Source organism: Syngnathus typhle, linkage group LG13 (assembly GCF_033458585.1).
Source record: "Syngnathus typhle isolate RoL2023-S1 ecotype Sweden linkage group LG13, RoL_Styp_1.0, whole genome shotgun sequence".
Taxonomy (NCBI): domain Eukaryota; kingdom Metazoa; phylum Chordata; class Actinopteri; order Syngnathiformes; family Syngnathidae; genus Syngnathus; species Syngnathus typhle.
In genome coordinates, this window is record NC_083750.1 from 3,319,723 (window position 1) to 3,340,454 (window position 20,732).

A 20,732-nucleotide genomic window follows, 5' to 3' on the forward strand; every position below is an offset into this window, starting at 1 on the left:
TACCTATTCCACAACTTCCCACTTACCAAATATTCCAAACTTTCAATTTTGAAATTCACCACAAATTCTCCAAATATTCTACATTTCTCAAGTAATTCAACACGTTTCAACATCGTTCGGCAGCATTCCCCGAAAAAGTTATTCATACATTTCGCCTTCACACGCAATTTCTCCAGAAATTGCAAAATTCTAGTTATTATTATTATTCTTCTATTTTATTCTCCACACTTTTTTGACACGTTTCAGCTTCCACATAATTCATCCGATTCACTCCATTCCACTTTTCACGTATTCCAAATATTCACGCGACGAGCGCTTCCATTTTTCTCGTTCCGAAAATTTTCCGTTTCCGCAAAATTCCCCAAATTCCGACAAATTTTTCCCCATTCATTCTTAATGGCACATTCGACATTTCACATTTACGTCGTTCCAATTTGAAATTCACATCATTCAGCACATTCTAATCACATTCGGAAGGATTCTCGACATTCCCAAAATTCCCAAATTCGAAAATTTCACGTTTTCACGTTAAAAATTCCGACAAATTTCCACAAAATTTCGTTTTTCAGCTCTAACTTCTACATTTTTCAACCGATTCAACTCGTTCCAACTTTCAACTGTTCATCTTTTGCCTACCTATTCCACAACGTCCCACTTACCAAAAACTTCACATCTTTTATTTTGAAATTCAACCAAAATTCTCTAAAATTTCGTTTTTCTACTCTAATTTCTACATTTTTCAACCGATTCAACCCATTCCAACTTTCAACTGTTCATTATTTTTCTACCGATTCCACAACTTCCCACTTACCAAAAGCTTCACATCTTTTATTTTGAAATTCACACCCAATTCCTTTTCCCTTCTCATTTCTACATTTTTCAACCGATTCAACCCATTCCAACTTTCAACTGTTCATAATTTTTCTACCTATTCCACAACTTCCCACTTACCAAAAACTTCACATCTTTTATTTTGAAATTCACACCCAATTTCCTTTTCCCTTCTCATTTCTACATTTTTCAACCGATTCAACCCATTCCAACTTTCAACTGTTCATCATTTTTCTACCTATTCCACAACTTCCCACTTACCAAAAACTTCACATCTTTTATTTTGAAATTCAACCAAAATTCTTTCAAATTCCGTTTTTGTACTCTAATTTCTACATTTTTCAACCGATTCAACCCATTCCAACTTTCAACTGTTCATCATTTTTCTACCTATTCCACAACTTCCCAAAAACATCACATCTTTTATTTTGAAATTCACACCCAATTCCTTTTTCCCTTCTCATTTCTACATTTTTCAACCGATTCAACCCATTCCAACTTTCAACTGTTCATCATTTTTCTACCTATTCTACAACTTCCCACTTACCAAAAACTTCACATCTTTTATTTTGAAATTCACACCCAATTCCCTTTTCCCTTCTCATTTCTACATTTTTCAACCGATTCAATCCATTCCAACTTTCAACTGTTCATCATTTTTCTACCTATTCCACAACTTCCCACTTACCAAAAACTTCACATCTTTTATTTTGAAATTCACACTCAATTCCCTTTTCCCTTCTCATTTCTACATTTTTCAACCGATTCAACCCATTCCAACTTTCAACTGTTCATCATTTTTCTACCTATTCCACAACTTCCCACTTACAGAAAACTTCACATCTTTTATTTTGAAATTCACACCCAATTCCCTTTTCCCTTCTCATTTCTACATTTTTCAACCGATTCAACCCATTCCAACTTTCAACTGTTCATCATTTTTCGACCTATTCCACAACTTCCCAAAACCTTCACATCTTTTATTTTGAAATTCACACCCAATTCCTTTTTCCCTTCTCATTTCTACATTTTTCAACCGATTCAACCCATTCCAACTTTCAACTGTTCATCATTTTTCGACCTATTCCACAACTTCCCACTTACCAAAAACTTGACATCTTTTATTTTGAAATTCGCCACAAATTCTCCAAATATTCTACATTTCTCAAGTAATTCAACACGTTTCAACATCGTTCGGCAGCATTCCCTGAAGAAGTTATTCATACATTTCGCCTTCACACGCAATTTCTCCAGAAATTGCAAAATTCTAGTTATTATTATTCTTCTATTTTATTCTCCACACTTTTTTGACACGTTTCATCTTCCACATAATTCATCCGATTCACTCCATTCCACTTTTCACGTATTCCAAATATTCACGACATGAGCGCTTATATTTTTCTCGTTCCGAAAATTTTCCGATTCCGCAAAATTCCCAAAATTCCGACAAATTTTTCCCCATTCATTCTTAATGGCACATTCGACATTTCACATTTACGTCGTTCCAATTTGAAATTCACATCATTCAGCACATTCTAATCACATTCGGAAGGATTCTCGACATTCCCAAAATTCCCAAATTCGAAAATTTCTCGTTTTCACGTTAAAAATTCCGACAAATTTTCACAAAATTTCGTTTTTCACCTCTAACTTCTACATTTTTCAACCGATTCAACTCGTTCCAACTTTCAACTGTTCATCTTTTGCCTACCTATTCCACAACGTCCCACTTACCAAAAACTTCACATCTTTTATTTTGAAATTCAACCAAAATTCTCTAAAATTTCGTTTTTCTACTCTAATTTCTACATTTTTCAACCGATTCAACCCATTCCAACTTTCAACTGTTCATCATTTTTCTACCGATTCCACAACTTCCCACTTACCAAAAGCTTCACATCTTTTATTTTGAAATTCACACCCAATTCCTTTTCCCTTCTCATTTCTACATTTTTCAACCGATTCAACCCATTCCAACTTTCAACTGTTCATCATTTTTCTACCTATTCCACAACTTCCCACTTACCAAAAACTTCACATCTTTTATTTTGAAATTCACACCCAATTTCCTTTTCCCTTCTCATTTCTACATTTTTCAACCGATTCAACCCATTCCAACTTTCAACTGTTCATCATTTTTCTACCTATTCCACAACTTCCCACTTACCAAAAACTTCACATATTTTATTTTGAAATTCAACCAAAATTCTCTCAAATTCCGTTTTTGTACTCTAATTTCTACATTTTTCAACCGATTCAACCCATTCCAACTTTCAACTGTTCATCATTTTTCTACCTATTCCACAACTTCCCAAATACTTCACATCTTTTATTTTGAAATTCACACCCAATTCCTTTTTCCCTTCTCATTTCTACATTTTTCAACCGATTCAACCCATTCCAACTTTCAACTGTTCATCTTTTGCCTACCTATTCCACAACTTCCCACTTACCAAAAATTCCACATTTTCAAATTTGAAATTCAACCAAATTCTCAAAAATTCAGTTTTTCTACTCTCATTTCTACATTTTTCGACCGATTCAACCCATTCCAAATTTATTCACCTTATGCTTCCCACATTCACTCCCATTCACCCCCACTTCCACTACGCTTACACATTCAACCCTTGACCCCCAATTCCAGTGTGGCGGCCATCTTGGATGACCCTCAAGTGCCCCCAATGAACCCAAAATGAACCGGAAGTGCCCCAAATCAAACCGAAAGTGACCCCAAATAGACCGGAAGTGACCTCAGGTAAACCGGAAGTGACCCCAAATCAAACCGGAAGTGACCCCAAATGTACCGGAAGTGACCTTTTTAGACCGGAAATGACCCCTAATAAACCGGAAGTGACCTCAGACGAACCGGAAGTGACCCAAATTAAACCGGAAGTGACCCAAATAAACCGGAAGTGACCCAATCAAACCGGAAGTGACCCCTTATAGACCGGAAGTGACCTCTGGTAAACCGGAAGTGACCCCAAATCAAACCGGAAGTGACCCCAAATGAACCGGAAGTGACCTTTTTAGACCGGAAATGACCCCAAATAAACCGGAAGTGACCTCAGCTAAACCGGAAGTGACCTGTTTTAAACCGGAAGTGACCCAAATAAACCGGAAGTGACCCAAACTAGACCGGAAGTGACCCGAATCAAACCGGAAGTGACCTTATTTCAACACTGAGTGGCCCAAATAGCTACATTTGCGCTAACTTTTTCGTTTTTTGTCTGATTTAACCCCTTTCAACATTTTTACCCCAAAAGTGAATCTCCTGAGGCCGTTTTTTTTGTTTTGTTCCAAACTTAGAACGATTTTGGCGCAATTGCTTTTTTTTATTTTCCCATTTATTCTCTATGGGGATTCAACATTTGCTCTAACTTCTACATTTTTTAACTGATTCAACCCGTTCCAACTTTCAACTGTAAATCTTTTGCCTACCTATTCCACAACTTCCCACTTACCAAAAATTCGAAATTCGAAATTCAACCAAATTCTCCAAAATTTCGTTTTTCTACTCTAATTTCTACATTTTCCAACCGATTCAACCCATTCCAACTTTCAACTGTTCATCTTTTGCCTACCTATTCCACAACTTCCCGCTTACCAAAAACTTCACATCTTTTATTTTGAAATTCGCCACAAATTCTCCAAATAGTCTACATTTCTCAAGTAATTCAACACGTTTCAACATCGTTCGGCAGCATTCCCCGAAGAAGTTATTCATACATTTCGCCTTCACACGCAATTTCTCCAGAAATTGCAAAATTCTAGTTATTGTGTGAAGGCGATGGCCTTCACACATATGTTATTCTACTCCATTTACTTTATTATTATTATTATTATTATTCTATTTTATTCCCGCCACTTTTTTGTCCCGTTTCATCTTTCACATAATTCATCCGATTCACTCCATTCCACTTTTCACGTATTCCAAATATTCACGACATGAGCGCTTGTATTTTTCTCATTCCGAAAATTTTCCGATTCCGCAAAATTCCCAAAATTCCGACAAATTTTTCCCCATCCATTCTTAATGGCACATTCGACATTTCACAAAATTTCGTTTTTCACCTCTAACTTCTACATTTTTCAACCGATTCAACCCATTCCAACTGTTCATCTTTTGCCTACCTATTCCACAACTTCCCATTTACTAAAAATTCCAAATTTTCAAATTTGAAATTCAACCAAAATTCTCTCTAATTCCGTTATTCCACTCTAATTTCTACATTTTTCAACCGATTCAACCCATTCCAACTTTCAACTGTTCATCTTTTGCCTACCTATTCCACAACTTCCCACTTACCAAAAATTCCAAATTCTCAAATTTGAAATTCAACCAAAATTCTCTAAAATTTCGTTTTTCTACTCTAATTTCTACATTTTTCGACCGATTCAACCCATTCCAAATGCATTCACCTTATGCTTCCCACATTCACTCCCATTCACCCCCACTTCCACTACGCTTACACATTCAACCCTTGACCCCCAATTCCAGTGTGGCGGCCATCTTGGATTGACCCTCAAGTGCCCCCAATGAACCCAAAATGAACCGGAAGTGCCCCAAATCAAACCGAAAGTGACCCCAAATAGACCGGAAGTGACCTCAGGTAAACCGGAAGTGACCCCAAATCAAACCGGAAGTGACCCCAAACGTACCGGAAGTGACCTTTTTAGACCGGAAATGACCCCTAATAAACAGGAAGTGACCTCAGACGAACCGGAAGTGACCCAAATTAAACCGGAAGTGACCCAAATAAACCGGAAGTGACCCCAAATAGACCGGAAGTGACCTCTGGTAAACCGGAAGTGACCCTAAATCAAACCGGAAGTGACCCCAAATGAACCGGAAGTGACCTTTTTAGACCGGAAGTGACCCCTAATAAACCGGAAGTGACCTCAGACGAACCGGAAGTGACCCAAATTAAACCGGAAGTGACCCAAATAAACCGGAAGTGACCCCAAATAGACCGGAAGTGACCCGAATCAAACCGGAAGTGACCTTATTTCAACACTGAGTGGCCCAAATAGCTACATTTGCGCTAACTTTTTCGTTTTTTGTCTGATTTAACCCGTTTCAACATTTTTACCCCAAAAGTGAATCTCCTGAGGCCGTTTTTTTTGTTTTGTTCCAAATTTAGAAAGATTTTGGCGCAATTGCTTTTTTTTATTTTCCCATTCATTCTCTATGGGGATTCAACATTTGCTCTAACTTCTACATTTTTTAACTGATTCAACCCGTTCCAACTTTCAACTGTACATCTTTTGCCTACCTATTCCACAACTTCCCACTTACCAAAAATTCCAAATTCGAAATTCAACCAAATTCTCCAAAATTTCGTTTTTCTACTCTAATTTCTACATTTTTCAACCGATTCAACCCATTCCAACTTTCAACTGTTCATCTTTTGCCTACCTATTCCACAACTTCCCACTTACCAAATATTCCAAACTTTCAATTTTGAAATTCACCACAAATTCTCCAAATATTCTACATTTCTCAAGTAATTCAACACGTTTCAACATCATTCGGCAGCATTCCCCGAAAAAGTTATTCATACATTTCGCCTTCACACGCAATTTCTCCAGAAATTGCAAAATTCTAGTTATTATTATTATTCTATTTTATTCCCGCCACTTTTTTGTCCCGCTTCTTCTTCCACAAAATTCATCCGATTCACTCCATTCCACTTTTCACGTATTCCAAATATTCACGACATGAGCGCTTGTATTTTTCTCATTCCGAAAATTTTCCGATTCCGCAAAATTCCCAAAATTCCGACAAATTTTTCCCCATCCATTCTTAATGGCACATTCCACATTTCACAAAATTTCGTTTTTCACCTCTAACTTCTACATTTTTCAACCGATTCAACCCATTCCAACTTTCAACTGTTCATCTTTTGCCTACCTATTCCACAACTTCCCACTTACCAAAAATTCCAAATTTTCAAATTTGAAATTCAACCAAAATTCTCTCAAATTCTGTTTTTCTACTCTAATTTCTACATTTTTCAACCGATTCAACCCATTCCAACTTTCAACTGTTCATCTTTTGCCTACCTATTCCACAACTTCCCACTTACCAAAAATTCCAAATTTTCAAATTTGAAATTCAACCAAAATTCTCCAAAATTCAGTTTTTCCACTCTAATTTCTACATTTTTCAACCGATTCAACCCATTCCAACTTTCAACTGTTCATCTTTTGCCTACCTATTCCACAACTTCCCACTTACCAAAAATTCCGAACTTTCACATTTGAAATTCAACCAAATTCTCCAAAATTTCGTTTTTCCACTCTAATTTCTACATTTTTCGACCGATTCAACCCATTCCACATTTATTCCCTTTATTCATCTTATGCTTACCACATTCACTCCCATTCACCCCCACTTCCACTATGCTTACACAATTCAACCCTTGACCCCCAATTCCAGTGTGGCGGCCATCTTGGATGACCCTGAAGTGCCACCAATGAACCCAGAATGAACCGGAAGTGCCCCAAATCAAACCGAAAGTGACCCCAAATAGACCGGAAGTGACCTCAGGTAAACCGGAAGTGACCCCAAATCAAACCGGAAGTGACCCCAAATGTACCGGAAGTGACCTTTTTAGACCGGAAATGACCCCTAATAAACCGGAAGTGACCTCAGACGAACCGGAAGTGACCCAAATTAAACCGGAAGTGACCCAAATAAACCGGAAGTGACCCCAAATAGACCGGAAGTGACCCCAAATAGACCGGAAGTGACCTCTGGTAAACCGGAAGTGACCCCAAATCAAACCGGAAGTGACCACAAATGAACCGGAAGTGACCTTTTTAGACCGGAAGTGACCCCAAATAAACCAGAAGTGACCTCAGCTAAACCGGAAGTGACCTGTTTTAAACCGGAAGTGACCCAAATAAACCGGAAGTGACCCAAATTAGACCGGAAATGACCCGAATCAAACCGGAAGTGACCTTATTTCAACACTAAGTGCCCCAAATAGCTACAATTGCTAACTTTTTCGTTTTTTGTCCGATTTAACCCGTTTCAACATTTTTACCCCAAAAGTGAACCTCTTGAGGCCGTTTTTTGTTTTTTTTCCAAATTTAGAAAGATTTTGGCGCAATTGCTTTTTTTATTTTCCCATTCATTCTCTATGGGGATTCAACATTTGCTCTAACTTCTATATTTTTCAACTGATTCAACCCGTTCCAACTTTCAACTGTACATCTTTTGCCTGCCTATTCCACAACTTCCCACTTACCAAAAATTCCAAATTCGAAATTCAACCAAATTCTCCAAAATTTCGTTTTTCTACTCTAATTTCTACATTTTTCAACCGATTCAACCCATTCCAACTTTCAGCTGTTCATCTTCTGCCTACCTATTCCACAACTTCCCACTTACCAAATATTCCAAACTTTCAATTTTGAAATTCACCACAAATTCTCCAAATATTCTACATTTCTCAAGTAATTCAACACGTTTCAACATCGTTCGGCAGCATTCCCCGAAAAAGTTATTCATACATTTCGCCTTCACACGCAATTTCTCCAGAAATTGCAAAATTCTAGTTATTATTATTATTCTTCTATTTTATTCTCCTCACTTTTCTGTCCCGCTTCTTCTTTCACAAAATTCATCCGATTCACTCCATTCCACTTTTCACGTATTCCAAATATTCAGGAAAGGGTGGCTTGTATTTTTCTCATTCCGAAAATTTTCCGATTCCGCAAAATTCCCAAAATTCCGACAAATTTTTCCCCATCCATTCTTAATGGCACATTCGACATTTCACAAAATTTCGTTTTTCACCTCTAACTTCTACATTTTTCAACCGATTCAACCCATTCCAACTTTCAACTGTTCATTTTTTGCCTACCTATTCCACAACTTCCCACTTACCAAAAATTCCAAATTTTCAAATTTGAAATTCAACCAAAATTCTCTAAAATTCCGTTATTCCACTCTACTTTCTACATTTTTCAACCGATTCAACCCATTCCAACTTTCAACTGTTCATCTTTTGCCTACCTATTCCACAACTTCCCACTTACCAAAAATTCCAAATTCTCAAATTTGAAATTCAACCAAAATTCTCTAAAATTTCGTTTTTCTACTCTAATTTCTACATTTTTCGACCGATTCAACCCATTCCACATTTATTCCCCTTATTCACCTTATGCTTCCCACATTCACTCCCATTCACCCCCACTTCCACTATGCTTCCCACATTCACTCCCATTCACCCCCACTTCCACTATGCTTACACAATTCAACCCTTGACCCCCAATTCCAGTGTGGCGGCCATCTTGGATGACCCTGAAGTGCCACCAATGAACCCAGAATGAAACGGAAGTGCCCCAAATCAAACCGAAAGTGACCCCAAATAGACCGGAAGTGACCTCAGGTAAACCGGAAGTGACCCCAAATCAAACCGGAAGTGACCCCAAATGTACCGGAAGTGACCTTTTTAGACCGGAAACGACCCCTAATAAACCGGAAGTGACCTCAGACGAACCGGAAGTGACCCAAATTAAACCGGAAGTGACCCAAATAAACCCGAAGTGACCCCAAATAGACCGGAAGTGACCCCAAATAGACCGGAAGTGACCTCTGGTAAACCGGAAGTGACCCCAAATCAAACCGGAAGTGACCCCAAATGTACCGGAAGTGACCCTTTTAGACCGGAAATGACCCCTAATAAACCGGAAGTGACCACAGACGAACCGGAAGTGACCCAAATAAACCGGAAGTGACCCCAAGTAGACCGGAAGTGACCCCAAATAGACCGGAAGTGACCTCTGGTAAACCGGAAGTGACCCCAAATCAAACCGGAAGTGACCCAAAATGAACCGGAAATGACCCCAAATAAACCGGAAGTGACCTCAGCTAAACCGGAAGTGACCTGTTTTAAACCGGAAGTGACCCAAATAAACCGGAAGTGACCCAAATTAGACCGGAAATGACCCGAATCAAGCCGGAAGTGACCTTATTTCAACACTAAGTGCCCCAAATAGCTACATTTGCGCTAACGTCTTCGTTTTTTGTCCGATTTAACCCGTTTCAACATTTTTACCCCAAAAGTGAACCTCCTGAGGCCGTTTTTTTTGGTTTTGTTCCAAATCTAGAAAGATTTTGGCGCAATTGCTTTTTTTTATTTTCCCATTCATTCTCTATGGGGATTCAACATTTGCTCTAACTTCTACATTTTTTAACTGATTCAACCCGTTCCAACTTTCAACTGTTCATCTTTTGCCTACCTATTCCACAACTTCCCACTTACCAACAATTCCAAATTTAAAATTCAACCAAATTCTCCAAAATTTCGTTTTTCTACTCTAACTTCTACATTTTTCTACCGATTCAACCCATTCCAACTTTCAACTGTTCATCTTTTGCCTACCTATTCCACAACTTCCCACTTACCAAATATTCCAAACTTTCAATTTTGAAATTCACCACAAATTCTCCAAATATTCTACATTTCTCAAGTAATTCAACACGTTTCAACATCGCTCGGCAGCATTCCCCGAAAAAGTTATTCATACATTTCGCCTTCACACGCAATTTCTCCAGAAATTGCAAAATTCTAGTTTTTAATAATACCCTCTGAGTCTTCCCAGGGAGTTCGGACCCCAACTATTTCCCACCACACTACCACTAAACAGAAGACAGTATAAGCACTGCAGATTTGAAATAGCTCACATTTTACAACAATTTCTTACCAAGAGTTCATCCATGCTAGTTTGACATTTTTCAAGGTTGATGCGTTTAATGGCCACCTTCTCATTTCTGGGCTTGCAGGTGGCTGCCTGGACCACTGCAGTGGCTCCACTGCCTGAGAAAAACAGAACGGTTTGAAGCAAATCTTTTCAAGAAAAGAAAAAAAGTGTTATTCAGTCACATCATATACTAATAAAAAAATAAAAAATAGATATGCCTTTACCACGATTGTAAAGAGGCAAACCCACTGGGGTTAAGGTAGACACTGTTGGGAACCAATTACAGGGCGTTTTTAATAGTTTAAATGTATGTGTGGTGTAGTGTCTAGCTCAGGGGTGGGCAAACTTTTTGACTCGCGGGCCAAACTGGGTTCTAAATTTGGACCGGAGGGCCGGACCAGGAGCAGATGGTATAGGCGTTGTGTGAAGTCATATAAGCGACCTGTAAAGGTCATTGCATAGAAGATCTTGGCCTTTAGTAGGTAGTAAAGCATGGATATTCCAAACAAGTTTTTTGAAAACAAATGCATTTATTAACAGCATTAAAAAAAATAATAATTCACTAAAAAACTGCTATCAGTGATTCTCATAAAACACGACACTGTTATTATGAATAACAATCTCCATCACTTCAGTGCCTGCAGGTCAGATTAATGAAAAATGTTTATCTTATGGGATCACATCAAACGGCAAACATACTGACCAAATATATCATCTTGAAAAATCGGTGAAAGCATACATCCAAATAAAGTAATCAAAACAGCAACACGGTGAGGGGTATCTGAAAATCAGAGCAGAGTTTTAACTCGCAAACACCTGGTAACAGAGGTGAGGAAACGGGAAACACTTGCTTAAAGTAAGCCTTAAGAACTTTACAGGTTAAGATTAGTCGCAAATAGGTGGTGCATCAATGTCCTTGAGCATCCTGCATTGTTTGAAAATGAGAATGGTCGCTAGTTTCAATCCCTGCTATGTGTACAAATCATATTCAAAATGCATTTTTTTACAATAAACTTGAGAGCCTCCCGTTCATTTTCAGTGGGAACAGTGTTGTTGGTGTCCCTTTTTTGCTAGTGCGTCATAGTCTGGAGTAAAATTTGTTGTGGCAATTCTTAGGCGAGATCCGAGGTGTTGGTCCGTTTACCTTGATCTGTGACGGGTTGATGTTGATGTGGCTGAACGTCACGTCGCGTACGTCGAGCCAAATTGGCCACTCTTTTTTAAACACTCGGCACTCACTTCTTTTTTTCGGGCCACTCATTTTAATGGAAGGATTCCAGGGGAAGGTTTGTGGGTGGCTTTAGCGCAAAACTGCATCTGAAAGCTCAGTGCGCGAATTATAAGAACGCTGTCGTCAAAGCCCACGCTCTAAATTCGGGACTGATACGAATAGAGCGAGAGTGCGCCAAGTCCGTACTACTGAGTACGTACACGCACTTGTGAGTGTGCACCAAGCTTTCTGACACGGCTTCCGGTAGTAAATGCGCAGGCGAGCGCTTCGCCATCTACTGGGAAAACGCAGTCATTGCAGGCAAAATGACCAAAAAAAAAAAAGTTTAATAATACAATTTGTTCAGGGTTGGCGGGCCGGATTAAACGGTCCCGTGGGCCGGATGTGGCCCGCGGGCCGTAGTTTGCCCACCCCTGGTCTAGCTGCATTGCATCATTGTTCGATTCGATTCTATGATGGTCGAGGAATTTTAGTTATCTTTCAGTTTGATGGCACGGCACTTTTAACCGTACAGTTTGTAGGTAAAAGTGTCAGCGCACCACCCACTCCCCTCGTATATGACGGGACCACATACTGACGGCCACGCGAACAAGCCCTTTAACTTCACGTGAAATTCTGGAAGCTGTCCTAAACCGCTTTGTCAAACTGCTGTTGGTCATTTCGCAAGCAGACGTCAACGCTTTTCTTTTAACTTAGAATAATGAGACAACGTGTCCGAACTGGCCTTGTGTTGCACGCAACACTACTTGGCTAGTCGCAGTTAGCATGGCTAGGCAAGCAGGCAAACCGTAGCAAGCTAAGCTACTAACCGATCACCTCGTTGAGAACGTAGTCATCCTTGTCGATTGTCCACGATTGTGTGGACTGGTCGTCTGCCATAGTGTCGTTGGTAGGACGTTTAATAAATGCGTCCGGTTTGTTGCAAATACGTTGGCTGAAATGATCGCTTTGAGCCTACTCCATTCGGCATAAATGTTACTGACTGCGGCTCTCCAGCGACAAATGCGGTAGCTGCTGTCAACACAACTTTACGTGCGACTGACGCATCGCATGACGTCAGTCCACCGACGAAGGAACAAAGACGCCGCCATCTTGAGTGTACACACGTAGTACACCGGTAGCACGTGACTCAGTGCACGTACTGCAATACGCTACTCAATTTTGTTTATTTCGAACACATGTAAATTTGGGCTGCAATGTTTGTTCATTTCTAACCCGTCTAATCTGAAATAACATTTGTATGCGACCTTGATAAAAATGAAATATTAACGATGTTTTTATTCTGTTCAAAGAGTCTTTACTGTGGTCGACATAACCCGGCGAAGCCCACACTGCACTTAAATCCAAACCCTTTCACCACTAGAGCGAAGCAGAGAGCTACATAGTCTTATAATTCGTCTATTTATGCATGGAATTACATTTAATCGGTAAATGTGTCAATTATATTTTGTCTAGCAGTGATCCTCATTTATACTGCATACACTTAGAAACTGCTTGACTGAAGATGCTGAAAAGTAGTAATTTCCTAAAAGCACATCTTCGGGAATTATATGCTATTAGGTGACATCAAAAACACATTTCCACTATTGCATTAAACGTTATAACATGCAGCAAAGTTAGCGTGCATCATGTTTGAGGTATTAGTTCTGTCATCTTGCCTGCATGGTTGTCAAAGCTGTGCATATAGGTTAAACGGGTGTTTCAGAACGCACACATTTCCCAGTAGGTTTCAGCACCCACACAGCACCCCCGATCAATATCCCTCTTACCCACTGCCTATCACATAATTCACATATGGAACTGAGTTACAAAATGTCCTTTGTTAATTTATTCTTACAATTTACATTATCCACATATTGAACCGTGTCTTTATACTTGGAGAAATTCAGGGGCAAATACAGCCAAACTATGGACAATCTCTGGTATGTGCAGAAGCAGCAGGGCTTGTCCCTGCTTGTTGAATACACACTGAGAACAAGGAAAGACGAGTTGTTTTCTATTTCCCAATCATTCATACCGAAACTAATCTTGATATTTTCCCCTTTTGCATGACTGCATGTATTTTTCAGTCATTAGAACCTGCCACCATGCATGTTCAAAGGTTATTGCCTATCCAGTGCCCCTGAACTGTGTAGATTTTGGGAATGGTCAACCACAGCCTGGAGACTCTCCCCTGATGGTGCATTAAAGTCCACTCATCCTGATGCTGACAATGCACTGAGAGTAAGCCTGGTCTGAAAGGGAAGTGCTGAGAGCCACAATAAATTCTATGTGATTGCAGCTCTATTTCTCTACCAAGGCAAAGCTTCACATGCAAACGAGAGCAAAGCCCTCATCCGGGCTAGTTGGCAAATGAACTGCTAATTGAATAAAGTGAGGACGAAAAGCTGTGCATAACAAACACGTTTTTCAATCGTGCCTCGAAGTCGTGATTGTTTGCTCCACTTTCTTCTCCTTGTCAAGGTCACATTAGTGCACAGTGCTCTTGTTTAAGTTCAAAATGTGGAGATGTGATTGTGTGACAGACAAAAATCCTTGAGTATAGGAACGGACTTGGTGACCCCCCGGTGTACATTGTACACCAAAAATTCGTTTGCAATGAATAAATAAATCCAAGAAATAAATACATGTTATGGAGATCTACCTAGTCAAAACAAAGTTGGATAAATTCCCAGCTGGTGTGACACTCCCACCTCTTTTAACTTTACAGAATTCAAACTTAAACAAAGTACCAATTTAATAACATTTCTTTTGTCAATATAACAAAAAAGGGATTTTTTTATTTTTTTATAGCTTCACTAGTGTTTTGTATATTTCCAACTCTCGCGATGATGCACAGGTAATTTAGCCCCGCTGTCACGTCACAGATGCAACTTGCAGAGCAGGTTCGGCAAGCCGGTGTTATTTCCCGGTTGCAAAGAAGAGAGCTGTATATTTGTCACACACGGGTGGGGAGGTGACTTTTGAATGAAAAAAAAAAAGGCGGGGGAGGGGGGAGACCCACCTGTGTCGCTCACTGCCTTTGGGTGTGCTGTCATCGTAGTGAAGCCAACGACCCTTCACGCACACGCCATCAACATCACGCATGGACATAAGACGCACTTAAAATTAGATTTTTAACTAAAAAGCAGGGAATAACATGGAAACAAATGGAATTGAGACCATTCACGGTAGGCCAGTTTGCATCGTTTCTATATCTGTTAACAGTACGTTTTCAGTAATCCCACAAATGCAAATCTTCACGGTCGATTCTTCACTGCATCACTCAAGTTTTTCCTTCTGATTTTTTTTGAACGCTTGTCGGATTTTATTGCCATTCGATAGTCTTAAACCTGTAAAGTCCTTCACCTACTCTGTTTAACCTTTATATGTTCAGCTAACGCGTGTTGCAAAGTCACAATTTAGAATTGCGAACGTGTGTTGCTACAACATCGCCGTTGCAGGAATATGTGAAACAGATACACATGTTCCGCTTTCGACTTTGTACGTTGAGCGTAACCTATTTAGCCAGGCGGGGTGCATGCTAAACAGCGCACAAAGCATGTTACCACAAGGGAGAGCCGTTGCTAACAAAAAAGTAAATGTTAACATATTTTTAGAAAATTTAACTACATGCGCCTTCTAACGTTTGTGAACGACTTAATTACTTTAATAATGTTAAAAACCAATTGTAGTGGAGCATTTATTGGCTTATTGAGACAAGCAAACTTTTATGACCCATACGTCTTGCCTGTGTGAACGCATTTACAACATACCGCCCGGTCATATCTGGCAGAATTTAAAGTTGGACTTTGAGTGGTGCTGCCACACGCCCTTTTTGGTACTGTTTCTTGCCCACGCACGCCTTTGACACACTCAGATAGCGTCTTAGCAAACGGAAGCACCACCAATCATGGCGTGCCTGTATAAGCAACCTAAACTCAGCACATCCCAGGAATTATTGCGCCGCGCCAGAGATCAGGAGGTGATTGAAAAGAATATCAAGCTCTCAGGTAGGGCGAACAATACTAAGATCATGCATGTAACAAATTGATGGCCATGGCCTTACGCATGGCATAGATTGGCTTTAAATCATGCCAGCGAGAGCGTTCAAGTGGTGCAAGGTCATGCAGAATTTACAGTACCGTACAATCCATTCAAATTTCTTTCCAAAACTATTTCTCAGGTATGGATGGAGACACTTATATCCAGTTCCTCCTGCAGGGCGGAGATCTTCTCAAGGTCCGTTCCACTTCCTGGAAGAAAAATCGGTACTTTAAACTCCAAGATGACTGTAAGACCATGTGGCGGGAATCAAAAAGAATCTTCAAGAGACACAGGTCATGTGAGTGCTGTCCTAACTTTTTTTAAACGCTCCAATCAGAGCTGTCAACAAGGGGAATTTCCCATCACAGACTGAATAGATGAAGATATGACCCTACAGTTGCAATAAATCATTTCTGTTCTAGTTGGTAATAAAAACCCTGATATGGTTTGTAAGTGTATCTCTATGGAGACACCTTTAGTGCATATAAAGTTGTCCCGCTGTGAGCTGTGTGACAAATCCACATTTTCATTTTGTGACCTGAAATTTGCTATGTTCTTGTTCACAAAGAGCTTATTCAATAAGCTTGTTGAAAATGCCAAAAGTCGAAAGGATCACAACCTTTGAGTATATTTGTCAGGCTTTCTATCCATACGGCAAAATACCGTACGGTAAATGACATGAAAGCTTTTTGTCTGCCCAGTTTCCATTGACAACATCTCTGATGTGCGAGCGGGTCGTCATACGGAGGGATTGAAAAAGTACACAGACCAGCAGGTGGAGAATTACTGCTTCTCCATTGTCTTCAAGGACCACCATAAGAACTTGGACCTCATGGCCAGCAGTGAGGATGAGGCCAAACAATGGGTTAGCAGCCTTCAGAAACTCATCAGCAGCAGAAACAACCTCAACCAGCAGCAAAAGACAGAACAGTATCCTTATTGCTGCTTGAAGTCAAAACATACGCCTTGACAGATATCACAAAAGGCTTCAACTCAATTTGACTCGGATGGGATAGTCGGTAACAGTATCAGTCAATATTGTCTCACTTCAGTTGCCATGGCTACTTCGCGTGTATTTTGATCAATATTTTGGTATTTCCGCCACCTTGTGGCCAATGGTGGTAATGCTGCACTGTCACAAATGTATGGCAGATGACGCCTTACATGAACCTCGTTCCAGCTGGATCTTCAGCTGCTTGAGCAAAGCAGACAAGAACAAAGATAACAAGCTGAGTGTGTCAGAGATCAAGAGCTTCCTGCGTCTCATCAACATTGATGTGGATGACGACTATGCAGACATGATCTTTGAGGTTGTACCTTGCAGAAGTATAGAAAGATTGGAATACCTGTACCATTGAAATTGTTGATATACTGTCTTGTGATATCGTTTAAGCTGCATCTTATATTAATCAACTGTCACGTTATACGAAATAGAAATGTGACAAATCGAAGTCTGGATACCTGTTTGGGGAGGAGATCAAAGATTTCTACGACCTGCTGACCTACCGGGAAGAAATCGACATCATCTACCAGGCGTATGCCCGCTCGGCAGGTGTCATGAGTTTGGAGAACCTGGTGGAGTTCATGCTGACGGAACAGAAAGAGATGACAACATTGGATGACGCACACAAGATTATTGAGAAGTTTGAGCCGGATGAAAAAGGTGAGGCGTCAGTGGTGGGAATGACATGCGTACCAGTGGCTCACAAAATACTTCGATACCACTTAAATGGCTCTAATCGCATCGTGCACGGCGTGTCCAAAATATTTTCATTAAGACCTGTGCTCTTTGTTATTTTCCAGCCAAGGAGAAGAAGGTGTTGACCAAAGACGGTTTCCTCATATACCTGCACCATCCTGATGCCTTGATCCTCAATCCAGAGCACACAGAGGTGTACCAGGACATGAGCCAGCCTCTCAACCACTATTTCATCTCCTCGTCACACAATACCTACCTTCTGGAGGATCAACTCAAAGGACCAAGCAGTACCGAGGCCTATGTCAGGTGAACCTGCCGCACAACTTAAGATATTGCTTAGTTGTGCATTATTCTAATATCATGGTGTAAGCTGGTGCTGGCTCTTCCAGGGCTCTGCTGAAGGGCTGCCGCTGTGTGGAGTTGGACTGCTGGGATGGATCAGACGACGAGCCGGTCATCTACCACGGCTACACGCTAACCTCAAAGATCCTCTTCAAAGATGCCATTAAAGCCATCAAGGAATACGCTTTTGAGGTGTGCTCATTTTGTGAGTGTCGGATATGTCGTCGGGTTTCAATCAAGTCACTGTACGTATGTACCGCAGACATCGGAATACCCGGTGATCCTCTCCCTGGAAAACCACTGCAGTGTGGAGCAGCAGAAAGTCATGGCCCGGCACTTGAGCTCCATCTTGGGCAGCGCGCTGGTCACCTCTCCCCTCGGGGATGCCATGCCCACAAAGTTTCCATCTCCTGAGGTACGTTTCCAACCACGGCTCCTTCAACTTATGCTGCTCTTCAATGTGCTCCAATGTTGTTGTCCAGGAGCTCAAGGGCAAGTTCCTGATTAAAGCCAAAAGGTTAAACAAACTTGAGGCCACTTTTGCTCCAGACCTGGCGGATGTCGAGGAGTCTGAAGTCACAGAAGAAGAAGAATCAGACGATGAGGATGAACCGGTGGAGGAAAACGTACACGTCCAACGAAAAATGTCAACATCGGTAGTTTTTTTTTTATTAACCCAACTTGTCTTATGTTACAATTGAATAAACGGCAGAAAAAAAAGAAACTGAAGCTAGCAAAAGAGCTGTCCGACATGGTAATCTACTGCAAGAGTGTCCACTTCAATGGTTTTGAGGATGCCAACCTGAGCTTTTACGAGATGTCGTCCTTTAAGGAAAAAAAGGCCTTTAGACTTGCAGAAGAGTCAGGTGCGGCGGCCACAACTCACACGACTTATGTCCTGAAACGAGATCAAAATTAAAATTGAGCCGTTTGCCCCGTGTAGCAAATGCCTACGTCAATCATAATGTGGACAAGCTGAGCCGCACCTACCCGGCCGGCTCCAGGACCGACTCCTCCAACTACAACCCGGTGCCTCTGTGGAACGCTGGCTGCCAAATTGGTACGTGACATGGAAAACGCTTAATTTCCATTTCCAATGTGACAACACGCCATCATCTCACGTGTGTCCCAGTGGCCCTCAACTTTCAGACAAGCTGCGAAGAGATGGATCTATACCAAGGCAAATTCTTTGTGAACGGGAAGAGCGGCTACATCCTGAAACCCGTCTACATGAGGAACAGAGTCACAGAGTTTGACCCCATCTCTCTGGCCAGAGGAGAGTGGCTCAAGCCCAAGACGCTTCACGTCATGGTGCGTGTTTCAACTTTGAGAGAGGATTGGAATAGGATATATGGACTGATATGAAATATCTTCTCATCACCAGGTGATATCAGCGCAGCAGCTCCCTAAAGTCAGACAGAAGAAATCCTCCATTGTTGACCCACTGGTTAAGGTGGAGGTGCACGGAGTGCCGGCTGACGTGGCAGTGAAAGAAACCAGCACTGTTGACAACAATGGTAATGCGCTCATTTTTCTATTCTGCCATCACAACATCATCTAATTACGTCCAACATAAGAGCTGTTATTTTTAGGAACACTTATTGTTGAGACAATGAAGTATTTTGTTCTGGAACATTCTGCAGTTCAGATTCGGGACAGCTGGGATAGACTGGATTCAACTTTGTTGCAGTCTTGTCAATTTTATTCTCTTGAAATTTTGCTAGTGTGGAGTATTTTGCCACTTACTTGGCTCGATCGAAATTTTTCCCCTCGTGCAAAGATGTAATCAGGACATCACTAATAAAAACATTAGCTCACCTAAAATTATGAGAAAAGCATCGTCATTTCCATGCCGACAGGAGGCAACGCAAGCATCTGCTGTTGTTCAGGTCCTGGACAAACCACCACACAATAAACTAAATCAATTTTGTAAGGAAACGTAGTTGTCATGTTTAGTTTGACTTCGTCCATCCGTCCATCTTTCTTGCTTATTTCTCATGTAGGTTTCAACCCACAATGGAATGAAAACTTCCAGTTTGAAGTGTACGTACCAGAGCTTGCCTTAATGCGCTTCCTCATCCAGGATCACGATTCCACATCTGGAAATGAATTTGTTGCACAGTACACACTTCCACTCAACAGTTTAAAGATGGGTGAGTACACGTCCGTTGTTGAAAGCTACACACGTTCTCCTAAGTGGCTCGTTCATTTTCTACGTGTTTCTACACAGGCTACAGACACGTGCCTCTTCTCGATAAAACCGGCCACATTGTCCCTGCGGCTGCACTCTTTGTTCACATCATGGTCGTTGATGCGGAATGAAATGCCACAGCCATCATTTAGCCATTGTATTCATTTTTTTAATTTTTAAAGTATATTTCTTTGTAGATCGACTTATTGAGCAATGTTGTTCCAGTTGATTGAGCAGATAAATGCTAGTATCTATACTGCAAGTTAGACAGGAGCCGTCATGAAAATATGTATGGTAAAAACCTTGCAGGGACTTGTTTTGCTCTAGTAGTGTGATAATAGGTCCACAAAGTCTTGTTTTTATTCCAGCAATTCAAGGTAAACAAGACAATGGAAAATAATGACTACATTGTCATGTATGATTCATTTTTCTTGGATCAGAACTTTTTTTTTTTTTTAAATAACTTTTCAACATGAATACCTGTCTACTGAAGTAATTATTTATCGCAGCATGTCACGCTGTTGGAGACATTTGCGTCAGATGGATATCCATCAAATCTATGTCAATCCATCAAATGTAGTATGTCATCTAAGTCAAAATTGCCTTTGGACATCAATATAGTCACCTCCTTGAAGAAATAATTATTACATCTGACTTATGCATCAACACTGTGGCATGACTTACTACTTGGTTTTAAA

The 20,732-nt window shown here is 40.5% G+C and overlaps 2 protein-coding genes across 9 annotated transcripts in view; one reads left to right on the forward strand and one right to left on the reverse strand.

Annotated features, from left to right (window-relative positions):
• The window catches only part of oxsr1a (oxidative stress responsive kinase 1a), a 36,415-nt gene extending 23,603 nt beyond the window's left edge, over nt 1–12,812 (reverse strand). Inside the window, exons 1-3 of one of the 4 annotated variants that reach the window (XM_061295842.1) lie at nt 12,586–12,812; nt 11,249–11,326; nt 10,549–10,661 (exon numbers count right to left, since the gene is read on the reverse strand). In XM_061295842.1, the coding sequence (XP_061151826.1) occupies nt 10,549–10,661; nt 11,249–11,326; nt 12,586–12,655 (261 nt within the window). In that variant the 5' untranslated portion in view covers nt 12,656–12,812. The remainder of the gene's footprint in view (nt 1–10,548; nt 10,662–11,248; nt 11,327–12,585) is intronic. The other 3 variants (XM_061295844.1, XM_061295843.1, XM_061295845.1) reach the window with 3 other exon arrangements.
• Nucleotides 12,813–14,726: 1,914 nt separating this feature from the next.
• Nucleotides 14,727–20,511, forward strand: LOC133165922 (1-phosphatidylinositol 4,5-bisphosphate phosphodiesterase delta-1-like). 5 transcript variants are annotated; one of them, XM_061295831.1, is made up of 15 exons: nt 14,727–14,946; nt 15,942–16,100; nt 16,611–16,732; nt 16,983–17,112; nt 17,237–17,465; nt 17,606–17,807; nt 17,891–18,035; nt 18,106–18,258; nt 18,326–18,469; nt 18,556–18,709; nt 18,787–18,903; nt 18,976–19,154; nt 19,228–19,360; nt 19,847–19,996; nt 20,074–20,511. In XM_061295831.1, the coding sequence occupies exons 1-15, from the start codon at nt 14,926–14,928 to the stop codon at nt 20,163–20,165; spliced, it is 2,130 nt and encodes a 709-aa protein (XP_061151815.1). In that variant the 5' UTR covers nt 14,727–14,925; the 3' UTR covers nt 20,166–20,511. The 5 variants fall into 5 exon arrangements, with proteins under 5 accessions (XP_061151815.1, XP_061151816.1, XP_061151814.1 ...); XM_061295832.1 differs by having other exon boundaries at nt 15,980–16,100; XM_061295830.1 differs by having other exon boundaries at nt 14,728–14,946; nt 15,980–16,100; nt 16,504–16,732.
• Nucleotides 20,512–20,732: the final 221 nt, after the last annotated feature.

Coding starts and splice junctions, on each gene's coding strand:
- LOC133165922 (XM_061295828.1), top strand. CDS start 15,669: ATGGCGTGCCTGTATAAGCAACCTAAACTCAGCACATCCCAGGAATTA. Junction 15,769..15,941: donor AAAGAATATCAAGCTCTCAG/GTAGGGCGAACA, acceptor ACTATTTCTCAG/GTATGGATGGAGACACTTAT. Junction 18,259..18,325: donor CAAAGTTTCCATCTCCTGAG/GTACGTTTCCAA, acceptor GTTGTTGTCCAG/GAGCTCAAGGGCAAGTTCCT.